The 17,596-nt window shown below is 35.3% G+C and overlaps 1 protein-coding gene across 1 annotated transcript in view; it reads right to left on the bottom strand.

Moving 5' to 3' along the window:
- LOC110020718 (sulfite reductase [ferredoxin], chloroplastic) overlaps nucleotides 1-15,343 on the bottom strand; it is a 38,823-nt gene extending 23,480 nt beyond the window's left edge. The window contains exons 1-4 of the mRNA XM_020718910.1: nucleotides 14,944-15,343; nucleotides 4,583-5,353; nucleotides 3,967-4,263; nucleotides 3,655-3,852 (exon numbers count right to left, since the gene is read on the bottom strand). Coding sequence (XP_020574569.1) covers nucleotides 3,655-3,852; nucleotides 3,967-4,263; nucleotides 4,583-5,353; nucleotides 14,944-15,123 — 1,446 coding nt within the window. The 5' untranslated portion in view covers nucleotides 15,124-15,343. The remainder of the gene's footprint in view (nucleotides 1-3,654; nucleotides 3,853-3,966; nucleotides 4,264-4,582; nucleotides 5,354-14,943) is intronic.
- Nucleotides 15,344-17,596: the final 2,253 nt, after the last annotated feature.

Raw genomic sequence — 17,596 nt, forward strand, 5'->3', positions numbered from 1 at the left:
TTTAGGCTATTTGCACAGTCTGACGTCGTGCAAATATAAGTCCTAAATCTTAAATAATTTGCAGGATTGAAACATCAAATAATTATCTCTTCAAAGACATAAAGCCAAACAATAGGATAGTTAGGACATCTCTGGGGTTTCTCCTGGATCTGTGATGTCCCCTACTTTTCTTTCATTTGAATTCCTTAAATAATTGTTCATATTTTGAGCCATTCCCATTTGATTTTCCCATGTCCAATCGTGAAAACCTAAACTTTGAAATCTTGAAAACAAAACCACCTGATCTTAATCGAGAGTTTTCTTAAGTGATTTCGATCATTTAAGATGTAATTAACTATAGGGGCTTGCCTCTATAGGGAACCAGGAACCCAGATAAAATAAACCCTATCTAATTTTTTATGTTAGATAGGGGAACTTGTTGGCCTTTTTATAAAAATATTTCACAGACCAAACGGATGTCACAAATTCTTTAGTCTGGGTGATTGAATCCCTATTACAAGTGATACATTTATGTCTTTGGGATAAGTGTATTACCTGTAGTATCGTATTCACTCGTCTAAACTATTTAAAATATGAGACCCGTTTGGTCTCACCTATTTTAAATTAAAATGTTACTTCTTAAAAAAAAAAGTTATATTTATATTTAAATTATTTTTTTTCAAAATCACAAAAATCATCACCTTTTCAAACTACGAAAGTCAAGTTGAACATAAAAACGGCCGACACGCTAACAGCATTCTTCACTCAACAAGCCATAAAAACAGTCGCAGTGAAGAAGCCCTCATTTGTTAGTCTGATGGCAAAACTATCAAATCCTAAGCCTATTCGACTTGAGAAGTCCATGTGGACTAGATTGTGGAATTTTTCTTGATCAACCAAAAGTCAAAGAAAAATAAAAAAAATGAGCGTCGCTCAAGAAAACATCAAGCTAAGCTCAATGTTTTGTTCAAATCAAAAATGAATCAAATCTTTTCAAATAGTTTGATCAAGCTTAAGGCGCAAACTAGATGAATTCACTTCCTCAACAAGCCCATTAAAGCAAAAAACTTAGAGTCAAAGGCGTTATCCCATAGTTCGTTCAAAGCTAGATGTTGAACTAAGGGGATTTAATCATAGACGAGTTCGATAAAGCACTAAGCATAGAACTGACTCAATAAAAGTCTGAAGACTAGGTCCGACATGCATCCTTCAACAAGTCCGCCAATGCACAAAGCTAAGACCAAAGTTGTGTTCACTCACCTCATAAGTTCGTAGTGACAATTCAGGTCAATTCCTTCAACAAGTCCGTCAATGCATAAAACAATGACTGAAAGCATGCTCACTTACCTGACAAGTACGTAGAGGCAATTCAGGTCATTTCCTTCAACAAGTCCATTAAAGCACAGAGCTAGGACTAAAGGTATGCTCATTCACCTGAAAAGTCCATAGAGACGATGCAGGTCAATTATTTCAACAAGTCCCTCAAAGCATATAGCTAGGACAGAAAGTCAATTTCTTCATTAAAATCCATCTAGCAAAAATAAAGTGCAAAAGACAAGCTCAATCTACTATCCAGATAAGTGACAAGTAAGAGGTGACGTCAACTGAAGTTGGTATAAAATGTTATAAGCTTGTATATTCAACTTAAAATTTATAATTTGTGTCGACATCCGAGATTTTTCTCAGAGATCCACAAAGTTAAAATCTCAGCGTAACATCCAAATAAATTTTTGGAGATCCGCATGGTTGATCAGTTACAACAAACATGAATCATTTCAAACGCGCACCATATTTGTTAGGAAGCATTTGTTGATCATAAGAAATTAAACAAAAAAAGAAATAAATTATGTTAATTGAAATTGAATTAATTAAATTAAATATCTATTTAATCTCGCCAAAGACCCCCCCCCTTCGAAAAAGCAATTGTTCTCGCTTCCCTATGGTTACAAGCAGACGAAGATTGACACTTTCCCATTCATTCGCACTTTCTCACTCGTCTCTCCCTTTTATTGGCAGTGTTCACGTTTCATGTCTTCCCTCTCTCGTCCTTCTTCTACTCCTTGTTCTGCCACTGTTCAACTCTCTGCTTGTCATCCTCTTCAATTGCAACGAAAAAGTAACTGTTCCTATTTCATTCGCACGATTGCACTTCTTCCTCTTACTCTTCCTCTTCCTCTTCTGCTTTCTCTCCTGTTTAAAACCCAATCTCCCCTATTTTACTTCATGCTTGAATAGAGGGCCGCTCCTCCCTTCACTGTTTAGCACAACTCAATCCCTTTGTCTCACACGTAGAGATTGCTCGCCACACTTCTCTCTCTGCCCTAGCCTTCGTTGGTTTTCTCGAGTTCCCCTTACCTGTGTGCACGAATCGACCACTCATCCCTACCTCACTTGGGATTCGACTAGTCGAAGCTTTGCATCCTCCCTGTAACGGAACAATTCTTCATTGTGCCGAGCCTTCTTATCTTTACGGCGATCTTCCTTACCCCACGAGATCGTCGAAGCCGCCTGCCACTCCTCCCTGTGTGAACTTCTGCCTGACCTCTTCTTTTGGCCGCTCCCAAAGTCATGCAATATGAGCCCCAATCCAAGCCTCTCCTCGGGCATAGAGGAATCACAGCAACAGAGAGGAGGAAAAAGCTCGAAGAGGATCAATCAATAGGATTTGTGACGGCAAGTAGGAGAATTAGGTCGCGTGAAGTGTGGGGCGGGTCGTGTCACTGTGCAGAGCAGTAGTGTGCAAAGACCAAGAGGAGGAATGTCACGGGTTTGGTTCAAACAAGGAGGATTTGGGATCACGCAAGGATTGGGGATCCCGTTGCTACCTTCCTAACTAGCGTTGATCGCGATTGCCTCACAAAGGATTCAGACGAGACAAAGGCTTCAGCGGTAGTTTGAATATAGGGAAGAGACGGCAGAAAACAGTGGTCTCTTACAGGGAGGAAGAAGACCATTGGTGTGAGTTTTCTGTGATTTCTACTCCTTTATTCTTCTTTTTTTTTTTTTTGTTAAAGGAATACAAAAATAAAAAGGGAAGAACAATGGAGAGATTTCAGACATGCGAATGAGTGTGCAGAACAGTAACTCACTCTTTTTTTTTATGAACCGAGAAAACGAACAAAGCGAGGGGGGAACAGTGTGGACGAGCGAAGAAGAACTATGAGGATTTGATCGCAATAGAAGAATGGAGCCTTCGGTTGTTGCGATTTCAAGTCGACAGAACGAGGAGAGGGTAAAAATAGGGAACAATGCAAATGAAAAGATGTGAATGAGACAACACGAAAAAGATTTTTGGGAGAGAAGCGTGCATGAAAAAGTGCGAATCAATCTTCTCCCCTTCGTTCCTCTGATTATAACTGACGGGAGAGTGGGGGGAACAATTATATCACTCAAGCGGGAGAACTTTGGCAGGAAGAGGTCAGCAAGTAATTAATTAATCTAAATAAATAATTAATTAAGTTATTCATTTGTATGCGCATATATTTTTTTATTTTTTTTCCTTTCTCTTCTTTTTTTATTTTTTTAAAACATACGGTCAACACCAACTAGGCTAAAAATATAGGTCCCCCAGCTTTTTTCCGCATTTATTCCTTTAAGCCCCACTCAAACAAATCTGTGTACCCTACCAACAAGAGCAGAAGATTAAAAAAAAAATACAAGGAAACAAAATTTTACCTGTAGACCAGCCTGAGCAAGAATTGTGGTGATAGGTTGCCTCCAAGACTGATCAATATCACATAAGATCAAGTTCTGGTTGGGAGTAAGTCGCACGCTTAAATTATATTTCTCAATTATTTCTCTCAAAGCTTTCTTCATTGTACCTCGAATACGCCCATTATCAACATGAACCCCACAAAATAAAGCACCATCACCCTGTAAAACAATGTCCACAGAAATCATCAAAGCAGAAATTAAACAAGCAAAAGCCATATTGAACAAGTACAAAAATGTGCATCATTCAAAATACATATAATATAATGCAGATACCTGCTCATGCCATCCCAAATAACTCTTAAATTCCCACTCAGGTAATTCTCTGAATGATTCAAATTTTTTTCCATAATACTGCTCGACTACACCGCGGAATTTTTCAATTCCCCATTCACTAATTAAATACTTCATTCTGCTATACTTTCTGTCATCCCTTCTCCCATTTTCTCTCTGAGTAACAACTATTGCCTTCACAGCATATAATATATCTTCTTTTGGTACATAACCGAGGGGTTCTCCCAGACGAGGGAAAGTCGTATCCACCCTGTGAGTTCTTCCCATGCCACCACCAACCTACACTTTCATGACGTCAGCAAACATTCCACAATACAATGACAAAAAAAAAGGTAAGATTTACATAAATACCACTGAATTCCTATGTATTTGCATATCTAACACCAAAACATCAATTTTTAGATACACATGTATGAAAAGGTGTGTTTCACTTTTTAAAAGTTAAAAAGGTGGTATTTTTTAATGTAATATCAATGATTGTATAAATGTAAAAAATAAAGTTTAGGCGTTGCATATGCGAAGATATAAAAATTGGGTGGTATGCATGTGAATGCCCCAAAGAAATGAAGCAGAAAAAAACAGAATATTGAGCACTTACATAAATATTGAAGCCTTGCGGCTCTCCATCACTATCAGAAACTACAACTATGCCAATATCATTGGTTAGAATGTCCACCGAGTTATCCGTAGGCACAGTTACAGCTATCTTGAATTTTCGAGGCAAGTATTGAGCACCATAGATCGGCTCCGGAGAATTCACGAAATTTGTTCCATTGGAGTTGTCGTTTCGAGCTACAACTACTTCCGGAGGCTCTGCAGACATCACCTTCTCGCCATCCACCCAGACATCATAGTATGCACCAGATTGAGGAGCCAAAAGCGAAGCAATATTCTCAGCTGTCTCCTGAGAAAAAACATAATTTTTCTTTGTATATGGTGCTGCCGGGGCAAGAACATTTCTATTCAGATCTCCGCAAGCACCAAGAGTAGACCCCATATTCTTTATGATTGAGCTCATAACAGTTTTGAGATTCTTCTTTAGGATTCCATGTAGCTGAAAAGTTTGTCTGGTTGTTAAACGGAGAGTGCCGATACCGAATTTATCCGCCAGATCATCCATTATCAAGTAGAGCTTGTTTGGGACTTTACCGCAGGGGTTCTTTGTTCGTAGCATGAATTGGTATGATTTTGTCCCACGTTCATCTCTGTTGGTCTGTTGATAACTTCCATGAAATTTAATTAATTGAGTAGCGACTTCATTTATATTGGGGGCCTTAGTTTGTAACTCCTCGTTTAGAGGGAATCTGAGAAAGTTGCTCTGCTCTTTGAACAATTCAACCTTGTTTCGTTTAGCCACAGCAGTATCCGGCTGCAATATGCATGAAATAATGTAAGAAGCATATCGCGGTTCTGCAAAAATTAAATTTGACAGAAAATAATTAAATAAGTTTTCAGATCTTTTCTAAGTGAAATAATATACGTGAAGTAACTTTCATAATAGGAGAATTTTTATTCTTAATAATCTTATTTTTTTTAATTATAAAAAGAATAAATAACAGAAAAGTTCCTTAAACTACCTATGTGTGTTCATTTTAGTCTCAAACTTCTTAATTTAGTCCCTCGACTTATAAAAATAACATTATTTTCTCCTGACATATCACTAGTCTAAAATTGATAGTAACTAGTAGTGAAAGTTATGGGAAAACGGTAATTTTGATCTTTCAAGCTAAAGAATGCACCAGAAATCTTCTTTTGTGTTGATAAAATTAGCTAACAATGATGAAACAGCAAAGATCCTATACAATGATGAGGAGCAAGGAAATGGTGATGACAGAACTACCCCAAAGTTATCCACAAAATGCATACAAAAATTGGCAATACCTTCGTCATTAATCCTCAAGATCAACTTATGTCAATTCAGAAAAGATGAAAAAGAGACCATAACGGTTAAATATAGTAAGTCAAAAGCTAAATTAGGTCAAAAAAAATCTGGAACTAAAATAGCACAACTAAATAGCCTTAAGATCATTTTAGCAATTTAGTCCTGAGGAAATTGCAAAATTAAAGTATAATTTATGGTAGTAAGAGGGCAAATGTTGGCTAGTAAATCATTGAGAAGTGATATGGCAAAACTTAACCCAAATGTGGTAAAATGTGAAAAAGGGTTGAGTAAGACATTGAGCCTCGGCTAAGTTTAGATTTGTTACTTAAAATTTTGAGAGAATGGATAGCCTGGAGAAGTAGGAGGCATAACAATATTCAGATTGAAATTACATAGAACGAGGGAGAAAACCAAAAACATTAATGAAGTTACAGGCTATCATATGTTAAAAAACTTAGAAATAAAATTGAAATAAGAATAGTAATGGATTGAAAATTGAAAGATGAAATTATTGAGATGATTTGTGTTGATGATAAGAAGACTGCAACCAAGTTAATTACAAGTGATGAGATTTCAAATGTATTAGTACTTATGCTCTTTAAATCCGATTAAGGAATGTTTAACAAACTCATTTCAAAAAGAGATGAAAGAACTACAATGTACATATGATGAAGAGATAATATTTCCTGATGGTGACTTAAATGGAAATATATGCCACAATAACTTGGGCTACAAAAAGATTTATAACGGTAAAGGAAAAGGAGATTGAAATAGAATGGGAAGAGAGTTAAATGTATAGTCATATATATTATTTAAATAATTAAAACATATACTATTTAATTAAATTAGAAAGCAGTTTATTTAAATATGAAAAACAACTTTAAACGGATTTTTTTAAAACATTCTTGATAGAAAGCTTAACTATGAAACATAGAGTTGTTATTAATGTGTATCTAAAAACTGCAAAGATACTAGACCAAAAAAAAAAAAAAAAAAAAAACCTTAGTCAAGATGCTGGAATTTGAAGTCAATATCAACAATTAAGTTTTTAAATGAGACGAATTGGAAATAAAAAGTTGAAGAAAGATTACTTTCAAATAAATTTTTTAATTAAATTAAGAATTTTCCTTAAGAAAAATTAAAAGAGTCTATAGACAAATCTTTAACTAGTCAAGAGATTTGGTGCTACAGTGAGCTAAGATTCCTTAAAAATTTTGACGATCAAAATTTGACTCAACTCGAAATTTAGAAGTCTTTTCAGTCTTCACTTCAAAGTCCATATCGATTTTGAGTTTGTTCCAAGTCCCTCAAATATGGTAGGAGTTAACTTGAACTACATATTTTAATAAAATATATAGTGCATACAATATTATATATAATGCGTGATATAGTATTTATATTTATCTATATAATTAACTAGAAAACAATTTCATACACTTGCTGAACAAAAACACACCCCAATACATGTTTGAAACACCATAATCACATTTTAGTGTCCTTTTTTATAAAGTAAGAGTTGACCACTTGCACATCTTCCTAGGCAATGATAGGTGTTGATTGGACTCAATTTCATCTGACTATGGTAAGTTGGTGCTAAGAGGTGTTATCAATCGATCAAACACAAAGATATGAAACACTAGCGATCAATTAGAGAAAGCTTGTGTAGTTGCTTCCATTGAATAATGTATGAAATATTTCTAGATGATGTTGCTTACATTATAAAGTAATTTTATTCAAATTAAGGCTTACTTCTATGATACAAAAGGCATGACTATTTATACATGATGAGACTGTTTTTTGTAAGATAAATCATAAAATAAAAATGCTAATAAAAACATCAGAGTAGGACATAATAACATAATAATTAAAAATAATTTTGATATACTCCTATTATCCTCCATAAGAATAAAAACATAACATGCCACTAAGATTATAATTTTTAAATTCAAAAGCTTCCATCATTCTTATCACTCAATGAACTTTCATTAAAATTATCGACAAAATGATATGCTTTCTCCCTTACCTTATCCTCAATTGTATCCATGTTCTCTTACTCCTTATCCTAAATCTGAATAATCTTCCTCTTATTTAATTAAAAAGAATAATAAGAATATTTATTAAATTTTACAACAAAAACCATAATGATAGTAACAACTTCAATTATATTCTCAGTTGTGTATCATAAGAGTAACTAAGGAATATTTATTAGCATTATTTATTTGTATTCAACAACAACAACAACAACAGCAACAACAACAAAGCCTCAATCCTTACTTGTATTCAGTTTAAGAAAAATCCTAGATAAAATTATACAAACTTACCAAAAGTGAGATGGAGTGCATTTTGAGATGGTTCTCATTTAATGTGAAGTGTAAGCCTCATATAGTACCTAATGAGTTGTAAGTCTTATTGCAATTTTTTTCAAAAAAAAAAATGTTGAAGCTGGCGGCCTTATATTGTACAATTCTAAATCATGGATGACATATTTTTATCACTTCCAACTTGTTTTGAATAGTCAAGAAATTAAGTCTAACAAATGTTAAATGGAAAAAGGGATTGCCATGTACATAGACTACACATGAAATTGAAAAATAATAAATATATTATTTACAAGAATAATATGAAAGATTACACAGAAAAATTTTAGAATACTTGTCCTATTATCCTCCATAAAAATAAAAACATAACATGCCACTAAGATTATAATTTTTAAATTCAAAAGCTTCCATCATTCTTATCACTCAATGAACTTTCATTAAAATTATCGACAAAATGATATGCTTTCTCCCTTACCTTATCCTCAATTGTATCCATGTTCTCTTACTCCTTATCCTAAATCTGAATAATCTTCCTCTTATTTAATTAAAAAGAATAATAAGAATATTTATTAGATTTTACAACAAAAACCATAATGATAGTAGCAACTTCAATTATATTTTCAGCTGTGTATCATAAGAGCAACTAAGGAATATTTATTAGCATTATTTACTTGTATTCAACAACAACAACAACAACAACAACAACAGCAACAACAAAGCCTTAATCCTTACTTGTATTCAGTTTAAGAAAAATCCTAGATAAAATTATACAAACTTACCAAAAGTGAAATGGAGTGCATTTTGAGATGGGTCTCATTTAATGTGAAGTGTAAGCCTCATATAGTACCTAATGAGTTGTAAGTCTTATTGCAATTTTTTTCAAAAAAAAAATGTTGAAGCGGGCGGCCTTATATTGTACAATTCTAAATCATGGATAACATATTTTTATCACTTCCAATTTGTTTAGAATGGTCACGAAATTAAGTCTAACAAATGTTAAATGGAAAAAGGGATTGCCATGTACATAGACTACACATGAAATTGAAAAATAATAAATATATTATTTACAAGAATAATATGAAAGATTACACAGAAAAATTTTAGAATACTTGCCAAAAACTCTAGTAGGAGAGAACTATCGAGTTCTATGCTTCTCATATAATTTTTCAGGCAACTCTCGTTACATAATCAAGTCTACAGTATAGCACAAAGCAATTATATATTTATAAATAAGAGAAATACAAAAAAAAAATCCTTGTAAAAGAGAGAGGGGCAGCCGCTAGTCCTCCCATTGATTATGTTCAATTTACAAGTCTTGAATTGTGTAATTAGTCGCACTTTTGTCCCTAGTTTAATTCTTCATAACATGTTTTTATTGTGAGTGAAATCATTCATTTTTTTAATCCTTTTGAGAGATAGTGCCACAAAATTACAAGGAAAGAGGGAGTTAAACTTCATTGTGTCCCTTGTTTCTAAATTTTCGTGAAGCCAATAGTAAGAGGACGTAGTTTCATCTTGATGTCTTCATAATGATTGAAGTCTTGTTTCATAGTTCCACATTTGATGAAGAAGAAAAATAAAAAAATAGGTGTTAAGGTTTCAATGTGAGCAATCATCAAACGCCATTATTCTTGGCCGATGAAGGAAAGAATATATCTTGCAAACAATATCAAAGAAAGAGATTCTTATCTTTTAAGCTATGAACAATGGTCCCACAAATAATAAACAAAGACAATAAATTAGGGATAAAAATGAACTGAACCAAACTGGAAAGTCGATTGCTCAAGCTTTTTTTGCTAGAAGCAAGCTCAAGCTCAAGCTCAATTCAACTATTCATAGTAGTGTTAGAGCTTGATTCGCTTAAAATTATGATTAATTGAGTTTAGTTTTAGGTCGGCTTATTCATCAAGCAAACGAGCAATATCGAGCAACCTTTAGTAATCTAAACAAGCCATATTGAGTTTATTAATGCGCAAAATGTTAACCTTAAAAAAGAGATTTTAATTAAATGAACTACTAAATAAATAAGTATTTAATGTGCATAAATAAGTGGCTTGTGTTTATGAACAAAACCATTTAATATATAGAAGTATAATTCGCCCACATAATCACATACTCAAAATATTTATAATTGATTCTTAAATAAGCATATTATCAATCTTAATTGAGCTTCTTAATAAGCTTATTCATAATGTATGAATGATATTATTCATGATCACTAACAAATCGAACATCAAGTAAAACTAATTTGTTCATTTATTAATCAACAGTTTGTAAATAAAACTTATTTGATGAATTAATCAAATAATCATGAATGAGCTCTAAATGAGTGGAGCAATGAATAGCATGTCGAGCATATTGTTTTATTTGTAGCCCTAAATAAAATCATAAATGATAAATTTTTTTTTATGTAAAACCTAATAAGAGAAAAACCATAGGTAACTTACATTATTAGTAGTTATGAATTACAATTGATGATGCAAGTATTCGTCAATAAAAGGCAAATGAAGTTTTTTTCTAGTATCCTCAACATTATCAACATAGTAAGATCGAGAACTAGGACTAAGAAGGCAAAGTTGACATGACCTGAAGCTAACAAATAGTGTACGAAGGTCTAACAAGCTTCCGAATATGGATGTCAAATTGGGTCAACAGATCATATTTGGGTCTGACCAAATTCAACCCAACTCAAATTCATGTTTGACCACCAAACTTAACCCAGCCCAAATAGGTGTGACTTGAACACTACCGATTTATTAAATAGGTCAAAAACTTGAATTCGAACTTGACCCGCCTTCAACCAACTAGCCTGAACATGACCATAGTGACGACAAGCATCTCAAGTCAAAGTCAAGTCAAATTCGAGTCAATCTCAAATTTGCGGATCAACCCAACCCAAAAAAAATTAAATATGACAATCATTTAAAGTCAAACTTAACCTGAAAGTTAATCCAATCAACCCAAATTTATTTTTTTTCAAATTGAGTTTGTCTCGGGTCAATTATTGACAGTCCTACTTCTGAGAATGGTCAGGACAGCCCTTGTAAAGGCACCCGTTATACAATCTTAAGACAATGGACAAGGCAACACTAAGAAGTTGAGAAGGCAATCAAGGATGGCCAGCATGGTCATCCTCCTGGAGGCAAAGGTGGCAAAAGCTTGGGAAAGAGACAAAAGTAATATAACCTGGCAACAAATAAGACGACTCAAAAAGTTCATGGGTAGTCTTTTAAGGATGGCTAAAACGATCCTCCTAGAGATGAATAAGGCACGAGCTTAAGGTGGTAGACAAGACAACACAAAAAGGTTGTAGAGGTCATTATATAAAGTTAAGATCGTCCAGCATTTGAAGATAGAGATAGCAAAACCTGAAGTTTGTGAATAAGACAACAAAAGGATGTTGCAAAGGTGACTAAAAATAGTTCGAACAATCCTCCTTTTGGAGGTAGAGATGAGATGATCTAAAGGTGGCAAAAGAGGTGGCATTAAAGCTTGGTGGATGTGACTAAGAACAATCAGGGTCTTACAAAAATAAAGATGACATGACCAGAAGGCAAGAAAACACAATAAAGTCATGGAGGCGAATGAGGGCATTCAAGACGATCCTCCTTCTGAAAGCAGAGATGACGTAATATGAAGGTGGAAGGAGAGGAACACAAAAAAGGTCATACAAGTTATTGAAGCCAAATAAGAAAATTCTGCTTTTAAAGGTAGAGATGACATGATCTAAACGTAATAGTGATACCATTTAACCCAAATAATAATAGACAACAAATAATATTACTGAAAAAGATAATAGGCAGTTACAACCAACACATGGAAAGGGAAATAACAATACCATACACAGCTCAACTAGATGCATATCCCAAAGGAGAAGGCGGATGGTTATGTAGGATGTATGAGAGGTAATGGCACTTTGTAGGAGGGAATAAGGCGTTGCGGTGGGGTGGCTGGGCTGCAGAGGAAAGGGGTGGGTTCTGCTGGTGGAAAGTTGTTGATCCGCGAAGATAGCAGGAGCAGTAGGGAGGGGAGTATTTGGCGGTTGAGTGATTGGTTGGGGGAGGGAGAATAACTAGCTAGAGGGGTGGTGGGAGAAGAAGGATGGCAAGGAGGGTTGTCTGGTGTTTCCTATAGAGAGGAGAGGGGACAACGACCATGGGAAGAAGGGGGTTGCAAGAAAGGCAGCAACTGTGGCGGTCTTGGGCGTCTGCAGCAAGGAGGAAGGAAAACAACAGCGGAGGGAGGTTGTGGAGGATGAAAAAGTCGAAGATAATCACTACCTTGGAAAGAGATATAGTCGAGGCATCAGTTGCCCTTGGATACATCCTTAGAAGAGAAGACTTGTAGATGCTGACGACTGTCTCAACATAAAACAAACAAAAAACTAACCTTAAACTCCTACGAAAGCAAATATATAATAACAGGATAACAGGATAACTAGGAGTAACTCAAGATGACCGGTCGACTCCTCAAAAGGGACGAAACCTGGACCGATTCTGTCCAAGTGAAGCAGCCAGTTCACTGCTTTGTTTGCGGGATCTCGCATTAGGAGCGCAAAATGTTGCCGTGTCAGATGGGTGATGAGACATAGTAAGGTTGTTGAGATAATAAAGGGCAGACTGAACATGGCCCCTTCTAAAGATAGAGACAACACAACTTAAAGTTTGAACATGAGGAAACACATGAATGTAGTGGAGGTAAATGAGGGTGGTCAAAGTAGTCCTCATTTTAGAGGTTAATGTGTTATAAGATATGGTTGATGGAAACTTTAAGTGGGGAGTCAAAAGATACAATGCAAGTAAAAGTTTAAAATGTCCCCGAAGAGAAGAATTGGGGATCATTTTAAATGTAAGAATTTCTCATCAACAACAAATCAATCAAGTTCTACCATAGACTCATCGAGAATTGACAAAATGATCCCACCCATGAAGCAACTCAATCACAATAGGGTCAGTCGAGCCAACAAGAGATGACGATGGATGAATGATGGATCTTGCTAAAATCATCTCAAATTGACATAATGTATATACCATCATGCATAACCAACAATATAGATCCAATAGTCAACAACAAACCCAGTATAATATAGATATATTAAATTTTTATATTGTATTTAAAAAATTTAAATTTCAATAATTTTTAGATAATTTTAGCTAGGATTGCAAATGAAATTTTTTTTTTTTTTTTTTTGTTAGATATGCAAATACATAAGAATTAGGTGGTATGCATGTGAAAGCAAAAACAAATTGATATGTGTGCCTATGCCCGCCTCCGCCCACCTGTGATCCCACTTCCTTCCCTCCCATCACAAAAAACTGTGTTGAATATGTAAATACATAAGATTTGTGTCCTATGTATGTAACTACTGAAAAACCGTCACAATGTCCCGCCTTCCTCCGGTCTCATGGCCCTCCCTATCCATCATTTAATCCCACATTGCAAATGCCTGGAGAAAAAAAAAAAACTTAACTCATGTTCTATAAATTATCAATAGCAATTTTTTGGGAGGCAACCTCACGCTTTACTATGGGCATGCGACTGTGGTAGAATTTTAAAATCAAAATTCAATTTTGTAATTTATTTTTACATTTGGTTTATTAAACTTTAATAAACTATTATTTTGAGTCGACCACAAGCTTAATTCCGACATGCAAGTTTGAATGACTCGAACACAAATAGTCTATTCACTAGCCATTTCAAACACGAGCAGAGAACAGACAATAAAAAATTCAAACGAGTTGAACACAAACAAGCTCTAGGCTTGCTCAACTCGGCTCGTTTACACCCTTAATTACATTGATAGGAATAATTCTAATGAATTTTTTTTTCTAATGAAGTTTGTTGGTCAAATTTGGGATCATCAAAAAAACCACAAGATAAGTTGTCATTTTAAAATCAAAATATTTATCTCCTCAAGATAAACATTTTTCAAAACAGAACATGAAACTAAGACTTAGGGAGGTTGCAGGAACATCAAAAAGTTTCCAACTTTTGTCAAATGACAACATTCAAACAAACTCATGCCTTGTCATGATCCAACTCCAATGAAATGCTCATGACAAGTTTCTCCAAGGGATCAGTCTGACATCCCCATAAAAGCTGACTGCAGTGATAACCACGCCCACCACCGCTCGAACCAAGCGCCTGACTGCCCTTCCAGAAGCAAGACAAGACCAACCGATAAGAGCCAGTTCTATTCTCACTATTGAAGTCATTGGAACTATATCAACGAGTTAGTCATTTCAAAACTAAATCTGCATCATTTTAAGTACATTCAATCTCTGAAATAATTTCCAAAGTCAAAATTCAGTGTTAATTTATCATTTTTTACACATTATCATATAAGGATTTTTATGATCCCAACAATAATGCTAAAGATTACAATAAATCTCCATTAGTAACTCATTCAAAAGTAATAACTTAGATATCATGTCCTCGAAATTAATAACTTCGAACTTATGCTTCAACCAAACTCAACATATAAAAATTAGCAACTATACCAAAGAGAAATTCACGCCACATATCCCCAACTAAAACATTCACAAAAAACTTCACCATCAGTTCCAAACAAAGACGAAATATAGCTAGCAAGAAAATTCTATCACCCGACCCTTCAAAATTTCAGGAAACAACCTAACCAGCAAACCCCAGAAACCGAAATGCCATTACCAACACCTTTCACAAACCAAAGCTTCCATAACTCTATAAACCCTGAATCACAGTCCAACGTTCAAAAACATAGAAAGGGGGAAATCTCACCGTGGAAATAGCTCTCACAATCCAACGGGAGCTCGAGGAAGAAGAAACGGGGTGAGCACGAACCGATCCCGCGGGATTCACCACCGCTGAGGGTCTCAACCCGCGGTACACATTTACATGGAGCTTCAATTCCTTCTCAGCCACAATTGCGTTCGCCGCCGCCGCCGCCGCCGCCGCCATCTCCAAGAGCCCGAACGAAGCGCGAGACGAATGAAGAAGCGATAACAAACGGAGAGAAGATGGAGGAGAAGTGGAAGAGGGAGATAGTGCTCTTCGCCGGCCTCGTGAGGGTCTCCGGTCGCCGGAAAATAAGCGGGGATGTGAAGAGCTGCAGCTGCAAGATGGCGAAATGGAATTTGATTCCTATGATGTTTCCACCCCGAAGGAAGATAAAAAGGAGGGCTTGTGGTTTGTAAAAAATATTACGTCAGGATCATTACTCCAATGAGGGGTGTCACGTAGGCAATGGTCCCAATAAGGGGGTGCCACGTAGGCACCACGGTGGGACCATTGCCTACGTGGCACCCCCTCATTGGAGTACTGATGCATCAGTACTCCTGAGGTAATATTTTTTCTGTGGTTTGAGCGCGCTTTTGGTGCGGTGTGTCGTGCGGCGGAAAAATTATTCCATGCGGATCGGAGTGTATTCGGACCGTACGGATGTATTTCTGTGATCCTCATAATCTACGGTCAGGATCAGACACTAGACATCCGTACGTAATAATTTCTCTGTGCGGCGGCGGTGTGCTGTCTTTTTTCTATTTTTTATTTTATTTTAATAAAATTATATTTTGTTTGTGTTCCAAAAAATTGAAAATTATGTTTTCTAAAAAAATAATAATAAATTCTTTAATATAAAATATAAAATATTATTTTTTAAATATTTTTAATACTTTAATAATAATAATTTTAAATTTAATTTATTTTGAGTATATTTTATATTAATATTTTTTTTAGGATGAGCCGATTTACAAGCTAACAAGTCGAGTCTAATTTGAGTTTGGCTTGTTAGCTCATCAGGCTCAGTTCACGAGCCACTTTTGAGCCTAGATCAAGCAGACTCACTCATCGAGTTGACTCGCTTACACCCTTGTTACTATGTGGGTATGCTTTAGGAAAAAAAAAAAGAAATTGATAAATCGGAGTATGAATATCAGGGCGTGCTTTTATGTTTGCTCAAGGGTTATCAGGGCTGCCGGTTCAATGAACCTGGTCGGGATTTTTTAATGGTCGAGCCATATTAAAAATATTTACATGGGCCTAAGCTATAACTCATGGGCCTTTCTGTTCTTATGCCCAATTCTTCTTTATCTACATATAAGACGCCTAAATTTTACAATTTTCTACATTTAAATTATCCAATCTTTAATATCATATTAAAAATATTTTTATTTTATTTTTCAAAGTGAAATACATTTTTCATAAATAGATAAGATGTCATACATGTAAGAAATTGAAGCTTATATGTTACATATATAGATATAAAAGATTTAAGTGAAACGTATGTAAATCTTTATTTAATGAAAACCTTTTTGGGATATATTATCTACTTAGAAAGGAATGATGATGCTTCCAAAATTTCTTTAACTTGTAAATAATTTGTAAATAGAGAGAGTGTTCACATAAATAATAGAAAAGTAGTATGATAAATAATGTGTGTGTGTGTGTGTCATTCGCTGCAACTCTTTGATAGTGCAATCTTTTGTATGTCTCATGGGGTCACGAGTTCGATCCCGTCTGAGTGCATCTGTCTTGTAGTGCGGGATTGAGTGATTAGACACATGAGTGTGGCTTGGGGCTCATATCACAGTCTAACTGCCTAACACAATTCAAATTGAATCGAGCGGGTCAGTAAACTTAAGATCAATTTGACTAATTTAATGCTAAGTATAATTAACTCGAATGACCAAAATGTGCAGAATTGAACTAGGGCGTCAACAGCGCCATCGACCCCGTCGACGAGGAGATTTTCCCGAGACTCCAGAATTAATTCATTATGAAGGTCCGCAGACGGCGCCCTCGAGGCTGCCGACAGCGAGGTCGGCGGTTATGCCCAATCAGGCTTTGGATAAGGCCAAATTTTGAAGGGAAGCTTAGACAACTCTTAGGAAAGCTCATCCATAACTTTAAAAGAATATTTTGGCCAAAAATTAGAGAGGTTATGGAGGTTAGAAAGGTTTCATTAGTGTGTAGAGAGTTTACTAGAGTGTCAAAATTGTGAAGAATTCTTCGAGAGACTATAAGAGTGGAGGGGAAGTGAGAGATTTCTTCATCATTGCTGCTTCGAAGAAGAATTCTATGCGCTGCAAAGAAAGTAGGAGATTCAGAGGAACTTCGAGAAGTTTTCTTGGGGAGAAATTAGAGATAAGTTATTTACTTGTTGTAGTTTGTATGACTTTGATTTTATATATGAACTCCGAGTTTTGTTGTGTTTTCCCCATGAGATCTGAGTAGTTTTCTCTGTCTTTCTCCTTGTCTCGAGATTTGTGAAATGGTGATTTGAATTGGTGAAGCCATGAAAATGTTTAAGAAATTGTGACGATCTTTTCACTTTGATCTTATTTTACTTTCAATTTGGCCAATTGATTTGTTAAAATATGTTGAGTTTTACAACTAAAGTGAAGATTACATCCAAGATTCAGGGAGGTCAAAG

The sequence above is a fragment of the Phalaenopsis equestris genome, unplaced genomic scaffold (genome assembly GCF_001263595.1).
Source record: "Phalaenopsis equestris unplaced genomic scaffold, ASM126359v1 Scaffold000107, whole genome shotgun sequence".
Taxonomy (NCBI): Eukaryota; Viridiplantae; Streptophyta; class Magnoliopsida; order Asparagales; family Orchidaceae; genus Phalaenopsis; species Phalaenopsis equestris.